The sequence below is a fragment of the Trachurus trachurus genome (genome assembly GCF_905171665.1).
Source record: "Trachurus trachurus genome assembly, chromosome: 1".
Classification (NCBI taxonomy): Eukaryota; Metazoa; Chordata; class Actinopteri; order Carangiformes; family Carangidae; genus Trachurus; species Trachurus trachurus.
The window spans coordinates 37004594-37022472 of NC_139891.1; the positions used below are offsets into that span (position 1 = coordinate 37004594).

A 17879-nucleotide genomic window follows, 5' to 3' on the forward strand; every position below is an offset into this window, starting at 1 on the left:
GCTGAGAGACTAAGCATGGGCCGGTTGTCAGACGCGCTATCAAAAAGAAACTCACTGAGATTCAGAACTAAAGATCAAAGTGTTTATTAACCAAACAAAATAGGTTAACTCATAATAAAGTGTACAAACTAAAGCAAAGTAATCCAGAAAATAGCGTAACTATAGCGGTCAACAAAAAGTAAGGCAACCCACGCTCACCCCCTCTCTCTCTCTCTGAAACAAAGGAAAAGCAACAGGTGAACATAAGTGCTAAACCCCGCCCATAATGACGTGACCCGCTACTGAAATAATAACATAAACTAAATCATATTCAAAATAAACAACACCAAAACAAACACTAACAGAAAACCCAATTCATGGCTCCTACACTGTCTGTTCTTAAAAGTAATCCTAAAACTGTACTGACAGGAAGGAGAACGGTGGAGATGTCCAGGCAGAGAGCAACAACATGGAGGACAGAGACTTTAAGCACAGGGAAAACAGATGAAGATGAAGACTTCTGCTTTGCTGAATGACTGGTGGATCCATCCACCACACACACTCACTGTCTTCCTGTTTTTATCTCACCTCTCAAACTCCAAACAATAAGGAGAAGGCCTTATTAAGCACTGGAGTATGAAATAGGTTGAATGTTAGTGACATGAAAAAATAGAAAAAGCATGCACATCCCTAAGTCTAAACGCTGGGTGTGAACAACACAAGTAAATCATAGGAAAAAGGAAAGTCTGCACACCAACAACAGCTCCAGAGCAAGAGTAACGTTCCGGTTCAGAAACCCTTCCTCAGACTTATGAGGAAACGTTACACTCCCTTTTTTGGTGATAATAAATTATTGCTCTGGAGCTGTTGTTGGTGTGTGGACTTTCCTTTTTCCTATGAATGTTTGGAGTGGGCTAATGGCTGATTTATCAGCTGGGCATCTATGAGGAAAAAAAATGACACTGTTGTAAATGAACAAGTTGGAGATTTTGTTTTGGCAGCTGATGAGCTGCTTTATAGCAGCTTACTCGTCTCGGGCTGTTTCCCCTCCTATTGTAATCAGGTGTTTGTCCAGCTACTTCTTAAAAAGCCCAACCTAGACCCTTCATTTCTAGAAAAAAGTTGTTCCTAATCAACTCGTCCCTGCCCTGAATAAGTGCAACATCCTTGACAAATTTCAATCTGTTTACCGTCAGAATCATTCTACTGAGACGGCACTTCTTAGTGACAGACACACAAAAAATGACCAGAGGTGATGCAAAGCTGAGCTTTAATAGAGGAAAAGAAAACACAACATCAAAAGACTTTCCAAAGCTCTACAAAGAACACACACGAGTACTGCAAATACTTAGGTATGAATAGAAACATTCACTGTTTATACCCAAAGGACAGATTAACACCCCATTTTAACCTATCCAGATTGAAACTAATGCACTTTAAAATGTGTAGGGATTGTAGATTGTTATTTCACCTCACAGTGTTTAAATCTTTGTGAGCTAAATTGTACACCGACTTGACCAAATGTTCATTATAGACAAAAATACAACAATGTAAGTTGTATTGTTGTTGTGCAGGCCTGTGGCCAGCAGGTGGTGCTGCAAGACCATTTTGACAACATCATAAGGTGTCTACATCAGATCACATATACACATATGAAGATAAACATACAAATACAATACAAGGTTACAGAAACTCCATCATTCAGGTCAAAGCAAAGCCAAATAATCAATAACAATCATCACGTAACAGATTTTCTTTTCACATTGATCTGATCAGGACATGTGCTCATCTGACAACAAATACCTACATTGTTTTTCTCTGTTTATTTTCCGTCAGAGTTATGTGATAAACTTCCACATGTATCCTAAAAATAACTTTCCATTTATGACTGATACAGATCAACTGAGAGTAGATTACTATTACACGTGATTTAATTACAAAGTGAACATCTGAAAGTGAGAGTATTGGCTCCTGTTAGAGTAAGGTAACAAGAAGACATTTTGTCTCCTAACTATACACTGTAATCAATACATTCATTTTGAACAGTTGGACCATTGAAGCAGTGGATGCACTGGAAAACAGAGTTTTGTGGTTTGTAACAACGATATACGTTTTCTAAGCCGATTACAGCACCCAAATTTCGAAGGGCACTGGTTAACCGATTTTGATCTATTTGGATTGTACGTTGAGGCATAAATATTTTTTCAAACGCAAAGGCTCGATCTGTCCACTGTCCATTTTTAATCAGTTTTCCAATCAATTGCAGGATATTGTAAGGATTGTTTCTGTTTGTACAAGTTCCGGGACACGAGGAAGCGTAAGAGTAGATGACCAACAAATCATTTGTGTCATTGACGAGGGTTGTGTTGTTCAGAAGACGATATTCAGCATGGTCAGGTTTCTCTTGTATTTTTTTTGCTATAGCTAGTCTTTGGCCTACATATCTACCAGTGCTGCCGGTAATGTGATTTTGTACGTTGTTCTTGGGGTCGGTGTTATAGATTGTCTGTAGGTTACTTGAGGATCCACCCGGGATGCTTGCAGCCAGACTGTACATACTTTTTATTTTACTTGTATACCTGTCAAAAGAAAACATGTTGTAAGGTCTGGTTATATACCATGGATGTGTAATAGGATCATAGAAATGATAGATGAGAGCAAACTGAGGGATTGAACTTGTCCTCATCATTTTAGAATTCAGGTAACGTGAAACAACAGTGAGAGGAAATTCCCCACGTTTAACACCACTGCAGCTAAACTGGCCTCTGTAACCAAGGAGAGACATAAAAACAGTTCCTTAACAAGATGTGAGGTTGTATTACTGGCTCTAAAATCAGAGGAAAAGTACACTGTACACTTGCAGACTGTTCTTTTTTTTAACGTCGAACTGTTTGCAAAGATTTAATTGAAATACCACACACATAGGAGTTGATCAATTAAACTCACTGATTCTTGATGCCTCTTACGATGGTTGTGAGCTGGGTCTCTTCCACGGCTGTGACGGTGTTTCCAACAGACAGGACGAAGGTCAGAACCACAGACAGCCAGCACAGACCAGCCATCTGCACTCACATCAGGGGTGACAACAGAGCAGAGTGGTTTTAACACACAGCAACAATGACGACAGGCAGTGATTACATACAGTATATGATTATTCAAGAAACTTACTCATATACACTATGTATGTATATAGGCCGTGGCGATTGAGTGCATTACTCATTGATTTTTCTTTAAACAACTGTATGTCCCTCTACATCTCTGTGTGAGTGTTGCTCTGAGAACTCACTCTAGTATAGAGAGCCTAAGCAGAAGCGGAAGTAACGTCGCCATTATGGGACCTCAATTCGGGAAAAACTCTCCATGCAAGTGAACGGGAGTCAAAATTTTATTTCGTGATCCGATTGAATTGTGTCATGAGAAAAAAAATATGACCTTAAAGCCCCAGTATGTAGGAATGACCCCATCTAGTGGTGCGGTTGCATATCTGAACGTATTCTTGATGTTGCATTCAGGTGAAATGGGGCAGACGTCAGACAGACAACAGACGCTGCATGTAACAGGATAAACAAGCGTCTATGTAAACAAGTCCGCCAGCACGAGGCAAAACAATATGTTGTCATGGTGATGTGGTATTGTTTTACCGTCTTTCTCTCGTGGAGTAAAATTACTGAGTTTCCATGGTTACCTACGGTCACGCTGCCACTCAACATCATCAAAAAATGGCGATGCAACATGGCCGCCTCGGTTCGGTGCGTCGCCCACTTATGTATTTGTAACGACTTGTAACAACTCACGAGAAAGCTTTCATTTGTATGCGGGTGTGATTCGACTTTAGTGAAATATGTATTTATGAAAGCAATATTTGATTTTTGCTAATAAACGGAAGAATGTATTTAGTGTGACGACGCTCTAGGACTACAGATCTGGTGTCCCACAAAAAATACGTCACCAACTGACACGGGAAAGGGCGGCATGTGGTGTGTGACGTCACCTACGCCACCTCTTTCTGGTTACGAATTTTTCCAGAATTTTATTCTACAATAGTTTTACAACAAACTGCTGATTTCTCCTCATGAAACGTGATGTTTTAAACAGGTAGAGGTCATATTTTTTTCTCATGGCACAATTCAATCGGATCATGAAATAAAACTTTGACTCCCGTTCACTTACATGGAGATTTTTTCCAAATTGAGGTCCCATGGCGCCGTTACTTCCTGCTTCCGCTTAGGCTCTCTATTCTTTTGACTATCAACTACTCCGAAATTTTGTTTATGGTGAAATGATGTTCTTTTCACTTCCAGATAACAGCCCAAATGATGTGTTCAGAAGTTTAGAAACACGTCTGTAACAATGGTGTCAGTATATTTTTCAATATATATATAGGTCATCATTCTTATATATGATTATAATTTATGAACAGAAATGTTTTGATTTCTTTGTATGTGTGGATTATTTGGGTTGTTACCCACTACTGGTGAAAATTTCATGTCAATAGCTTGAGTACCAATATGCTTTCTGTGAAAAATGTCGACAGGTTCAATACTTATTCTCCCTGTTGAATATCTTGACTACTGTGAGAAGATAATAACAAGGGAGGATTACATAAATTAAAGACAAAATATCTGCATGGGAGATGGTCTTGGTGCAAAGAAAATCTTATACAGTCTGGATAAATATTTGGATTATGAAACAAATAGCAGCAAAATCCTAGAGCGTCAATGAGGAACATGTAGCCTAAATCTAATAAAGTAAATAACTCACCTTCATGGCTGCAGTGAACAGGAAGTGCTTCTTCTAATAACCTGCAGAATATATACACTTACATTAGTATTTGTAGTTCTAGAAAAGTTGAATTTATTGTCAGTTGTTTTCAGTTTCTGTGAAATGTAAACAAGCAAAGCCGACATTATGAGGGGTCTTCTTTAATGGAAAAATCACAGGAACTCTGTTTAAAAGGTTTTCAGAGTGTGCATGGAGAAACCCGACCCGTGGGTGTTGAAGCCTGGACCCAACACCAAGGAAAGGAGTTTTAGAGATAAGTTAAGAGAAATTTTGCATCTGTATTTCAATAACCAGAGATCACTACACATGTAGTAGTTTAATGCAGATTAAAGTTTCTGCAAACCTGGAAGTTGTATTTTTACGTGTGAAGTTTAGTAAGGATGGTTAAAGTAAAGAAACAATGGGATTTCTCACCTTAACTGCTGCTGCCAACAGGATCTGAGACCTAAAGGAGAGAAGACACAGCCCCAACAAGAATAATGGTAGAAACTGTGGAAGTTGTCTATCAGGTTGATTTCTTCTCAGTTGGAGGAGCTGTTGCAGTGGTTGCAGATTAAATGGTCACGTCTTTTTATAGAGGAGGATTTGACCACGGCAGCACCAGATTGATCCAGCAGTTCACAAGCAAGTCTTTGCAGCGACCTATGATCTGTCACGTTGCCTCTGCTGCTCTCTGTGATAAATATTTATTCATCTGGTTTCCCAGCAGCTGTTTGCTGCCCTACAGTAACCTGCTCCCCCACTTTTACTTGGAGGCTGTTATGGAGAAGCAAGCAATTTAAATATAAATATATACAGTGGATAGAAAAAGTATGTGAACCCTTTGGAATTTCTTAGTTTTCTGCATTAATTGGCCATTTAATGTGATCCGATCTACATCTAAGTCACAAGTAAACAAACACAATGTGCTTAACCTAATACCACTCAAATAATTGCAATATGTCATGTCTTTATTGAACATATCCATTACATATTCCCAGTGCAGGTGGAAAAAGTAAGTGAACCCTTGGATTTAATAAGTGGTTGAAGCTCAACCAAACGTTTCCTGTAGCTGCAGATCACAACTGCACAACAGTCAGGATGAATTCTGGACCATTGGTCCTGACAGACAGAACTGCTTCAGCTCAGCCATGTCTGGTGTGAATGGCTCTCTGGAGGTCAATCCACAGCATCCCTATGGATTCAGGTCTGGGCTCTGACCAAGGGGGCAGTTGTCGGTCTGAGAAGTGAAGTCACTTCCGCGTTCAAAAAACTGCAATCCCCCCGGATTCCTCTGGGGGCTGGTGTCAGAAGGGAGCATTCCCCATAGACCCCCATGTTAAAATCGCAGACTTTACATCCTCAATAAACATTTTAAAAGCCTGGTGTCAGAACGTTTTTTTGTCTCAATCGATAGTTTCTACCCCCGCACACACTCTGAGGGGGGTGAATTTTTTTTAACTCTACCGTTTTACTGTTATTAGGTTAAAACTCTGGCCAATTAGGGCGCGGAAACGTTGAGTGACAGGTCCGAGCAGCTCCGTGGACAGCTGCTTCGAGGCCAGTGGGCGGGTTCTCGGCCGGTAAATCCAACATGGCGCTGTTCAGGCCGCCATGTTGGAGTCACAAAAATGACTCCCCAAAACCAATGGGTGACATCTCGGGTGCTACGTCCATTCTTTTTACAGTCTATGGCTCTGACTGGGCCACTCCCAAAGATTTTCTTTTGTTGAAGCTACTCTAGATGATCTAGATAGTAGATTTACTTCAATGTTTAGGTTCATTGTCCTGCTGCATCACGCTACTGAGCTTCAGCTGGTGGACAGCCACCCTGGCGTTATCCTGTAGGAAGCCTGGATAAACTCTGGATGGTGGCAAACTGTCCAGGCCCTGAGGCAACAAAGCCCTGAACCATGATGCTCTGTCCGCTGGACTTCACCTCTGACATGATGTTTATATGCTGTAAAAAAGCGCCATTTTTACACAACAAATGTAATCTAAGTTTCATTAGTCCACAACACATTTTCCCATTAGCATTGTGTAGTGGCACACTTCAGGCCTGAAATGGAAAGCAAAGCAATTAATGCAGAAAACTAGGAAATTCCAAAGGGTACATACTTTTTCTTGCCACTGTATAAACCTACAGTACGTATAAGTGTTGTTTTGTTTATTTGAAGTGGTTTGAGTGAAGCTTGCATAAAATCTTTCCCGACCTTTCACCAGCTTGTTTTTTAAACCTGCCAGAGTAAACAGAGTCAAATGTTACTAGGTGTGTTTGTTCCTATGATAGAGGACTTTGATCATAAAATCTGAGTAATATTAAACCAGTTCATTTTTCTCACTATATAAATAAAAAATGAAACAAAAATTTAGATTTTTTCCTTCAACCGTTTTTTCACAAACAAACATGAGGATATTCTTCGAGCCCTGTCATTTTCAGGCTTTATCACACAAAGAAAGTTGACTCGCTTTCTAGAGTCTTTTGGGTTTATTCTCATATTTAGATAGTTTAAAAATGGGTTGTAAATGTAGTGTTTTATGTTCAAGTGTGTTTAAGTTTAAGTTCAGTGTGTCTGGTAAATTGTAGAAGAAATCAGTAAAACTCGGATTATAACTTTAAATTGAATGATTTCTCACATAAAACTGCGAAACATACCATCCCCCCTGCATCACAATCCAATTTGCTGCAGTTCTTTGTCGCACACTGATCATACACAGAATATTTTTGACTGGACAAAACAAAGTATATGAAGACGTCACACTGAAACAGTTCGACCTTTTTCACCTCTTGAAATTTTTTAATTCAGCCCGGGAGCTCGGTTTGGAGAAGCCTTTTATCCGATCGCACGAAGGACACAAGTGGAACCATAATTTTAACACGAATACTTTATTTGCAGTGTGAAAATAATCTAATGATATTACAGTAAACACAACACACAGAGATTAGTCAATCAGTAGAGTGTGTTGAAGTACAAGTTTATCAACAGTGTTTTCAACAATCAAAACTCTGTGTGTGTAATAAAGATAAGCAATAAAAAAAGACAAAACAAACAAGCAGTTTAACATCGAAATCAAAGCAAATATTTATAAACAGAAACCAACCTCCAAAGGTAAACAGACCTGTAGCATGGAATTATTTTTAATTGACAAAGCAGATTAATGATTTATACACGTATGGTGTAACACAAACACACCAAATGCCAAGTCTGAAGTCTGATATTAGGGCCATGTAGACAGTGTTGCTAACCTGGCTGACTGTAGCCACGCTGACCTTAGCCCCCCCACCACGGAAAACCTCTGTAAATCCCACTCGTATTTCTTCTCAGCTCAAATTGGGAGGGGCTGCTTGTATCCCCCCTTGATATGCAAAATATTAGATTAGTAGCTGTTTCCATTACCAGTTTTTTATTGGGATATTTAGGTTTTGCGCATTTCTAAGGGAAATGGAGATGCACCTAGTGAGTCCGTAAGGGGCCAGATTGGAATTTGGCCAATATAATAGCATGTACAGTATGTACACCACATCACATGTGAAAATAAAGAAAGAGAAAGTTACAGAAGCTCAAACATTCATGTAAAAGCCAAATCAGCAATGATTCAATTATCATCCCCCCCCCCCAAAAAAAAAAGATGAAGAAATAAAAATGAAATTAGATGTAAAGCATAGATTGTTTCTCATTCAGTTGTCAATACACTGGGCTACAATTTTCTCATCAGTGAAGCAGTTGATGCATTTAAAAGCTTCATTCTCTGGTTTATAACAACGGAAAACATTGTTGTGGCCAACTCTAGACTTCCCCAGCTGTGTTAGGGCCTCAACTCTTTCATCTCTGGGAATGGGATCACCTTTACTGGTTTTGTCAAACACTTTGGAAAACACAAAAGCAAACTGGGTCCAGTTGGGGAAGACCTCATTAATCTTTGGTATGATAGAGAACTTACCGCCCTCATTCATACAGTGTCTGCCACATGGGGAATAGAAAGAGTAGAAGACTAGAAAGTGATCATTGGCTTTATTAACTAAGGTGTCCATGTTTTTCAGAACGCGTACCTCTGCGTGAACATTTCTGAACGGTTTTGCTACGACCATCGTGCAGTCTGTATACAATGAATTAGATTCAAGAGCCTTGCGAACAATGTCAGCGCTCTCAAACACTCGCTGAAGTGTATTCAAGTCCTGGTTGTTTGGGATGTTGACAGCCACGCCGACCTGGGTGTTAATGTCATACCTGGCAATGGAAACAGGTAAACTGATTACTACAGGATTAGACAGACATACAACATGCATGACACACAGCAGTGGATTGCAGAATGGAGTATGGAGAATAGCAGAACTATTCACAATTAGGGTTGCAAAGGGGCGGATAATTTCCAGGAAATTTCCGGAAAATATCCAGAAACTTTCCATGGGAAGTTAAGCTGGGGAATTTTGGAAATATTCCAAATTGGAAACTTTCCACGGGAATGATTGGGAATTTATGGGAATTAACTGGAAATTGGGGGTAATTTAAACAAACTGTATCATGTAAATATTTCGTTTTGTCATAAGCAGACATCCATGCAAAATAATACAATTAAAAAAACCTGACATTTCTACAGATGTATTTCTGAGTAGAACTTTATCAAGTTTTAATTCTTGTATGAACAATCAATCATTTTACTTAACAACAAAAACATGAATGTCGAGTAAAATATTACTCAACCAGCAGTGTGCTGTGTGCATGTGATTGAGGAATAGCATAAATATCCAAGTCATTAAATCTGGTTGTTTTAGCCAAGATTGTGCTACAATATATTTCTCCCAACTATATTTAAGTTCCCTGTTAAGGGCCAACCTTCAGTTTTGTAAATTTCGGATTTATTCCTGTTTATTCCCATACATTCCCGTTAATTCCCATGGAATGTTTCAAACTTGAAATTTCCTGGAATTTTGCAACCCTATTCACAATTATTAATCACGGTATTAAACGCCACGATTATTAAATCGTAAAGGTTCCTAAATACTGTCTCTTTCCAAAAAAGATGATGTCGGAACCATGTCGGCAGATCAGCGCAAAATGCACGGAAGGCAAGCAAAGTTACACAACAATTTAACACTGAATTGTAAGAAAAAAATAAAGATTCTTCAGACATTTGATGACAATTAATAACGTGAATTTTTCAAATATTTCCCCTTAAGAAAATATTTTGTTTATATAATTAGTAATATAATTTGATTTTACACATTCTTAGAGTTTAAAAACATTATTTAATGTTTAAGAATCATGATAATTGTGATTATTTCCTGACAATAATTGTACCAAGAAAACGTATAATCGGGACATCCCCATTCCATTCATTGATGGGCCTTTTGTAGTTTGACTAGAAAGCTTAATCAGAAGAGGTGCAAACCCAATATTACCAATTGTTATCTCACTCCACCAACCGGTTATCAATGGTAACAGGATTATTGGTTGATGAATGTGTCACTGAGCTAATTAGAATAGATACACAAAGAAACATCATCACCCATTCATTATTATTTCACAGACTAGAAACAGAGTGACTCACCTGTTCATCATGAATTTCACAATTATTGTGAGGTCACCTTTGTCTACGGCAGCAACACTGACTCCAGGAGACAGAAGGGACGTCAGCACCACAGCCACTAAGAGCAGGGCAGCCATCTGCACACAGTGGGTTGAACACAGCGCTGTCACAAAGCATCTGATAACATTACATTACAAGTCGTTGTAATGAGCTCCAGCCGAGAGCCGCGTATATCCGTATAATGGAGTCTACAGGGCAGCAGAATGCAGCCTCTAAATAACACATTATCTGCAGAGAAACTCCTTCATTTCACCAATATTTAGTTCTGATAGGCTAGTGCTATTCCCCTCTGAGTCCGGGGTTAGCTGTTATCAACATCCGGGGTCTGTAGGTTGACCTACTGACCTCTGACCTGGATGATGTCATCTCTGAGCGCCGCGCGGCTCATTCTGATAATAATAATTCTGCTTCAGCATTCGGGTCCATTTTTATCTCAACCAGCCAGAGCTTTAGTGAGTCCAGGTTGAGGAGAGGAAGCCTGTGGAAGCTGAACTTCATCCAGCTGCTCATTTTGTTCTGACAAGTCGGAAACACGCAGAAACAAACCGTAGCATTAGCGGTAGCAACGAGCCGCACCGCGTGGCGCTCAGAGATGACATCATCCAGGTCAGAGGTCAGTAGGTCAACCTACAGACCCCGGATGTTGATAACAGCTAACCCCGGACTCAGAGGGGAATAGCACTAGCCTATCAGAACTAAATATTGGTGAAATGAAGGAGTTTCTCTGCAGATAATGTGTTATTTAGAGGCTGCATTCTGCTGCCCTGTAGACTCCATTATACGGATATACGCGGCTCTTGGCTGGAGCGACTTGTAATAACACCAAAGTTATCTGGGTGAATAAATGATCGTATTTTATGCTAGAAATAAGGTCCAGATTGTAAAAAAACGGCAATTCCCCTTTAAATCTACATCGTAGACAGATGTTTATATCAGTATATATGAACTTAACTATGAATTAACTATGAACATAATTAGATATTGTGGCGAGAAGTTGGTAAAAAGGTATGACTAATATTGTTGTTTTTTTAATGTAAATGCCACCCTGAGAATTTCACACAGGGAATTACTTTGTCCAGACACACGGCACACAGGTTGGTTGTTACTGAAAGGGCATGAGACATGTTTACAAGTTTACAACATACTTTTTATTAAATATTAATTTGTTCTAAGAAAGAATAAATAAATAAATCACTAAATAAACTCATTCACACAAGAAAGGGGTGAGGCTAAGTGCAGAGGAGGGATCCACCAAAAAAAAGAAAAAGAAAAAAGAAACCTTAAAGCAGAAGTGAGTGGTCCGGTCGTTTTCGCTAATGCAGATTCCAGGCAGGCAGGCTTTTGAAATCGTAAATTACAGCTTCAAGTCACAACTTACGACTTTGTAGTGTTCCAGGCAACCCACTCGTGTTTTTCCGACCTGTTTTACCGGTGAAAGTCACTATAACGGCCACTCGTAACTTCTGACCGGTGAACTCGTACCAGATCGAACTGGTACGACTTCACGGTCGGAAAAATACGAGTTTCCTTGAACGCACCATAACAGTCACTCGTCCCTACGTCGCCACATTCACGGCGTTCCTTGGCTGCACACACAGCCCTGCATGCCGTTCTCTCTCCTCATTGGATAAAAACTGTAGGATACGAGAAAAGTTTTCTCCTGCTCAGAGCAGAGCAGAGGGACTGACAGACCCGTGTTTCAGTCCAAACACTCTATGTAAGTGATTGCTGTCGGAAGATATAACTATTTAAGACTTATATTAACACAAATATATCACTCACTTCTGCTTTAAATCACTGGACACAGGTGGCAGACACACACTCTCAGTGAAGGAACCCACTGCCAGGGACACAACGAGACAGGACGGGAGGACGAGAGGACGCCACCACGGTCACCAGCAGCTGAAAAGAGAGGGAGATAAAAACCAATGAGTGGGGTTGCAACCAACACACGAAAAGGAAAGAAAACTTTTTTTTTCTTTACTTTTATTGTGAAATAGGAGACAGTACAGTGATACGGACGAAAACAAAAACAGACAACAACATTTGTGGGTTTGTGTGTGTGTGTGTGTGTGTCGCTTGAGAATATAACTGGTAGTAGTTGTAGTGTTACAGGGATCATTCTGATAATAGTGATAGTTATGAAGATAGTGATATTTATAAAGTTTGGGAAAAAAAATTAATAAATAAATAAAAATAAAATAAAAAATAGATATGAAAGGGAAAAAAAACAAGATGGGGGGGGGGTAGGGGGAGACGTCACGCTGTCATCAATAGTAATAATAATAATAGTCTCATCAACAATACTAATAACAATAGTTATAATGATAATGATAACTATACTATACTAACTAACTATAACTAACAATAATATGGAGGGAGGATGGATGGAGGAGGGGGGGATCTAAAAGGCACCTCTTATATGAAAGAAAGAAGAAAAAAAAAGGAAAGAAAACTCAGAACATAAAACTATTTATGGGCAGGTCACAAGCTTAGATGTAAACAATATATCAACTTATAACTGCCCAGTTAATGCAACTTATAGGAAAGCTTGAGAAAACAAAACTCTACCTCTATAATTATCTACCTCATTTACAAAAGAAATCTCTCTCAATAAACTGAATTAACAATGACATAAGCAAACAAATCCAGGTTCAACCCAAACAAAAACTCATCTACCCGTTACACAGCCGTCATACATCAATCCGCCCCACACAGGAATTTACCCGCACCGAGCATCCGGTTAAATTTCAAAATAAAACACAACGACAAACTTTCCGATTGTGAATCATCACTTTGTCAACATTAGTTTCACCCGCTGGCACAGACAACTAGTCATCAATCAATCACAGCAGGGCCCTAACTAAACAGGACGTCATGACATGGATGAACATAGGCTGAAATGTTCATCCGTTCTACAACACAAAACCGAAAGTAAAAAAAAAGAAAGAAAAAACACTACGTAGCCTGACAGAAAATCAACCTCAGAAAGGCAAAGAGATCTGTTGTTTACATCTTAATCTCACTTTATACACGGCTGTTATCACCGTAGTTTGTAGAGAAAACAAAGCAATACGGTGTTTATAACGAGAGAGAGAGAGGCACCTGGCTGCAGGCCTCCGCTGTGAGGTCGCTTCCGGTGCAGGCTCCACTGTCAGGACGCCTCCACTGTCAGGACGGTCAGGACGGGAAGTACGGACTTTTTTGGGGGGCGGGGCAGGGGGGAGTGAGGAAGTTTAATGTCGATTGCATCCGCCATTTAAACCGAGTGACACCAGCGTGTCAGTCAATGTCCAGAGGAGCGCCGGTGAGTTGCTGATTTTGCGTACACAGAGTAAGTAAATACATGATTTCTTGTGTTCTTCATCAATATCGGTGCCGTAAAATAGTAACGTTATAGAAGTCATTAATGATGCAAATTACTGGATGTTACATGTCGGTTTGTGTTGTCGTTTTGAAGTTAGATAACGCCAAAGTTAGCTTTCTCCAATGGCGGTTAGCATCAACACCGTAAGTTCTCAGGGACCCTTTTTTTTTAATGTGTCATGTGTTTGTTTTTGATACTTGAGTACATTTTGCTTCTAACATAACCTACTAGATTAAGTGTCTTGTTATAGCCACTGTCACTTAACTACGTTTTTGAATGCTGGACATTAACCCGCACTGCAGCATTTTCTTGGTCATTATTAATTCTTCTACAGAAGTAAGGCCTCATTTACACTACCTGGTGCAAGTGGCCATTTTACCTGTAAGCAAAGACAATCTAAGTTTGCAGGCTGTATTAATTAATTTGAATTGAAGTTCACGTACTATCATTCAAACACATGATGCATTTTATATCCTTTTTAGATGCATCATTCAATCATCCTGCGTGATGGAAAGCCTGCAGTGGAACGCTGCACAACATGCTGCAGTCAGTTTCACTGCCCCCTTTGCCCCAAAGGCATGTTCAAGCCAAGCCAACCAGCCAGACTTCAGCGGCATTTGGAGGCTCATATTAAAAATGCTATTGCATTTCAAGGTAATGCCATTGCATTTTAGATTAAACATACACATGTGTGCACACACACACACACACACACACACACACACACACACGTATGTGTGCGTGCGTTCATGTGCCTTTTTTGACATTGTCTAATATAAACATTTTCTGGACTTACTCTTAGATAAGAAGATCTGCCGCTGCAATTTGAACTGCAGGAATGGGGGACATTATCATTGTCCAATATGTGACAAAACTGTTGTTAGAAGGACAGACATGCAAGCACACTTAAAGTCTTGTCCCATACAACCATCTTCCACCTCAGCTGCTGCCCAGTCCAAACAGAGTCAGGATTCATCCTTGCCCTCCCTGCAACCAAGTTCGTCTGCTGCATCCATTCCTCTGCTTCCACCAACCATAATATCCCCATCTCCAGACCTTCTTGTGCAACAGGATACAACCACATGTACTATTCCCTCTGCCCAATCAATTCAAACATCTACCATCCACCCCTCAGCAGACCCACATATGACATCATATTCTCCTTTGGTTTCCTCTTCTGTCAACACAAAATAGTATTAATAGTAGATTTTATGTTAATTCCTTTTTTTGATAGACACTAATGCCTGTGGACCACATTGTGAAACAATCACAAAAAGTGAGAATGTGAGACCATGCCGATCATCATGGTCCTTCAAGCTTCATCCTGCCCAAGAGCAGCTGGTATGTGTTCTTGAAAAAAACAGCTGTGTGATATATTAGACAGATACGTGCTTCTCATCTTGACGCCCTACCACCCATGTTCCTATGTTTATAAATTTAAATATGCTTGCTATGATTTTTTTTTTCTTCTTCAACAATCAGCTTAAATACGTATTGGACACTGACAACCAAGCGGGCGAGCTCATTGTAAAAACAAGAAAAAGTTGCCTGACCCGAGCTGACTTCTGGGGGCTTGGATTGAACAAGGAAATGGAAGCAACCGTGAGTTAACATTTGAACCCATTTTAATTGTGAGCTAATCATGTTTGTATGTCACTGCCAAGTTTTTGTTTTTTGTTTGGTTTGCAGATAGGAAATGCGTGCTTTGAAGTTATTGAGAAAATTGCTCAATCACAGGTATAAAACATAAATATTGTTTTCGTAGTATACTTTTCCTTTTTATATTTTATGGGTATTTGCTCACATTTGAAATGTATTACACAGGGGAAAACCATTTTTGTTGCTGACCTCTATGTTGTACCAACCTGGCGAAAACCAACATTGTGTGATCCACTTGCAAGCTTACCTGTAAGTGCAACTTATCCTACTGAATTTTATTCAGATTATATTTCTTGTGTATTTTACCTGTTTGCTTTTGAACTTTTCCTTTGTATTAGAATGATGCTTCAATCAGAGATGCCATTGTCATTCCTGTGTGGAAACCTGGGCATTTCCTGCTCTCTGTAAGTAGTGATGCTTACTGTAACAGGTGGTTTGCATGTCACAGAAAATTTATATCAAATATTAACAAAAGTATCTTCATTTTCTATTGCAGTGCTGTTGTTGTATTGTGTTGTGCTGCACTTTCACACAATGTCGAGTTCAAATGTCACTAACTACAATTACAGGTTTTGAAACCAGTACAGAGAGAAATAGTCTTTCTTGACTCCAAATGTGCTGAAGCACCATTAGGATTTGGTGATAAGGAGATGAGGGAGCTGATGAGGTCACTAACAAAAACTTTTTTTGTGTGTGCTTTTTGGAGTTCATGTTCCAAAGCTGTTCTAAAGAGTTCCATATTTAGTTTTTTAACCAGGTCATGTTCAGATCTGTGTGACAGCCTTTTTATGGTGCAACATAAGTACAATTGTAGTTTTGTGTATCAAATCATGCTTATAAATCTTATATTAGTTTTACAGATTTACCAACATTAACGTATTTCATACAATTGAGTCAAGAAACTGGCACCATAAAAAAGCCTTTTGAAATAATGTGTGGAGTGTGACTGCATGGAAAGGGATGCATGGATGGTCTGTCCTGAATCGGAACCAGTGATGCATGTGAAAAGAGCCCATATTTATCATATTATTTACTATTATTTATCTTTTTAATGCAACTGTTTTAGAAACCTTTCCCAGTCACTAAATCCTGGCAACTGGACAGAGAAAACTGGATTACAAATTCAGGTAAGAGTATAAAGTATGTATATATTAATTGTTGAATACTTAAATACTGTAAAACACTGTAAAACAATAATTACATAATTGACTTCTTTCTGATATCTAGGGTTTTCCACGACAACCATACGGGATTGACTGTGGCATCTTCATGTTGATGGTATTAATTATTTGTGCAATTCTGTGTGCGTTACAGATATCAGCATTAAACTAAAATTACTATGTTTTATTCCTAGAATGCCTTTTACACCACACTGGATGCTCCCTATGACTTTTCTATTGTAAGTTCATTCATGGAATCAAAGTAAGCTCAAAATTACAACAACAAAACATTTATTATGACATGGTGTGAGGCTTTTGTTTTTTATCTTCACTTTTCAGATGGACATGCCACTTTTGCGACAGTGGTGGTGTATCATCCTTATGGAAAACTTTGACCTTGGAAGGTGAGACTGCAAAGATTTTGATATTGACTTGAAATTGTTGCAAGAAATGTTTTATTTATTTCTATTGTTTAATCATTTTTGAGCCATGGAAAGCTGTTCGCCCACTGGACAGATGCATCAAAAGCCCTCCTGCGAGGTGAGGTGCCACCAGTGTTTAGGCTGATGAAAAGGAAGGTGGATGACATAACTGAGGTCAGATTTAAATTTTGTTTGAGTTCCATCTGAGTTTTTCTTTTGTTTCAGGTCAGAAACCAGCATTTCTATTTCCCTATTTTTTTTTTACCAATCTTTTTTCCAATTTTACTGCAATTGTGGGGTCGCTTTAAAGAACATGCCATTCACAAGTTGAGGTTAGACCTTCTGTCTGCAGTTTAAAAATAAAGTGTCTAGATCATGCATGATTGGATGATTGCATGATCTCTAATATGTCGAGGAGGGCACTGCTGGATCTTTTCTTTTTTTCTTTTTGGAGCTTGTGTTTTGAATATTACAACTGATCATTTTGCCTATATATTTTCAGGATGAAGAGCAGCAGGCTGAGGTCTCAGTCAGACCTGCCGACAAGGAGACAAGTGGAATGGGTAAGCTTTTTCACAGTATCTATTGGTCAGATACTGTTGGTGCAGCAGCTATGGTACAGACATCTTTCTGTCTTTTCCATAGGACTCGGTTGAAGATCGTATTCTCCATGATTGCAGACATGCAGCAGAGTGGGTTGAGGCCAATGAACAATTGTTCTCTGCCAAAGTGGGCCTGCCTGATATTCTGTGCATGGGGGAGGAGAACCAGGCTGAGGCTGCTCTGCAGTATGGAAGGATTTGGACAGAACAACTGGACGACGATGAGAAGGAATCCATCCTGGAGCCCTTCAAATTTACATTTTTCTCCACTGAGGACATGTGGACATTTTGTGAAGAAATTATGGACAAAAGAAACAGTTTGGCCTACTGTGAATGTCAC

At 39.3% G+C, this 17879-nt stretch overlaps 1 protein-coding gene and 2 long non-coding RNA genes across 3 annotated transcripts; 2 read left to right on the forward strand and 1 right to left on the reverse strand.

The window, feature by feature from the left end:
• Positions 1–1514: 1514 nt before the first annotated feature.
• On the reverse strand, positions 1515–5328 carry LOC310985801. The gene is made up of 4 exons (XR_014595369.1): positions 5176–5328; positions 4741–4781; positions 2926–3041; positions 1515–2558 (listed from the first exon to the last, which is right to left on the reverse strand). It is a non-coding gene; the product is annotated as an uncharacterized lncRNA (long non-coding RNA).
• An 8276-nt stretch (positions 5329–13604) lies between these two features.
• LOC310998161 lies at positions 13605–14780 on the forward strand. The gene is made up of 3 exons (XR_014595980.1): positions 13605–13663; positions 14179–14350; positions 14499–14780. It is a non-coding gene; the product is annotated as an uncharacterized lncRNA (long non-coding RNA).
• Positions 14781–15202: 422 nt separating this feature from the next.
• LOC310992455 (uncharacterized protein) lies at positions 15203–17593 on the forward strand (the record flags this gene model as incomplete). Its single annotated transcript, XM_083980512.1, has 11 exons — positions 15203–15298; positions 15386–15433; positions 15521–15604; positions 15694–15759; positions 16422–16482; positions 16583–16633; positions 16710–16754; positions 16855–16919; positions 17003–17111; positions 17440–17500; positions 17583–17593. Exons 2-11 carry the CDS (start codon positions 15393–15395, stop codon positions 17591–17593), a joined length of 594 nt encoding a protein of 197 aa, XP_083836638.1. The 5' UTR covers positions 15203–15298; positions 15386–15392.
• Positions 17594–17879: the final 286 nt, after the last annotated feature.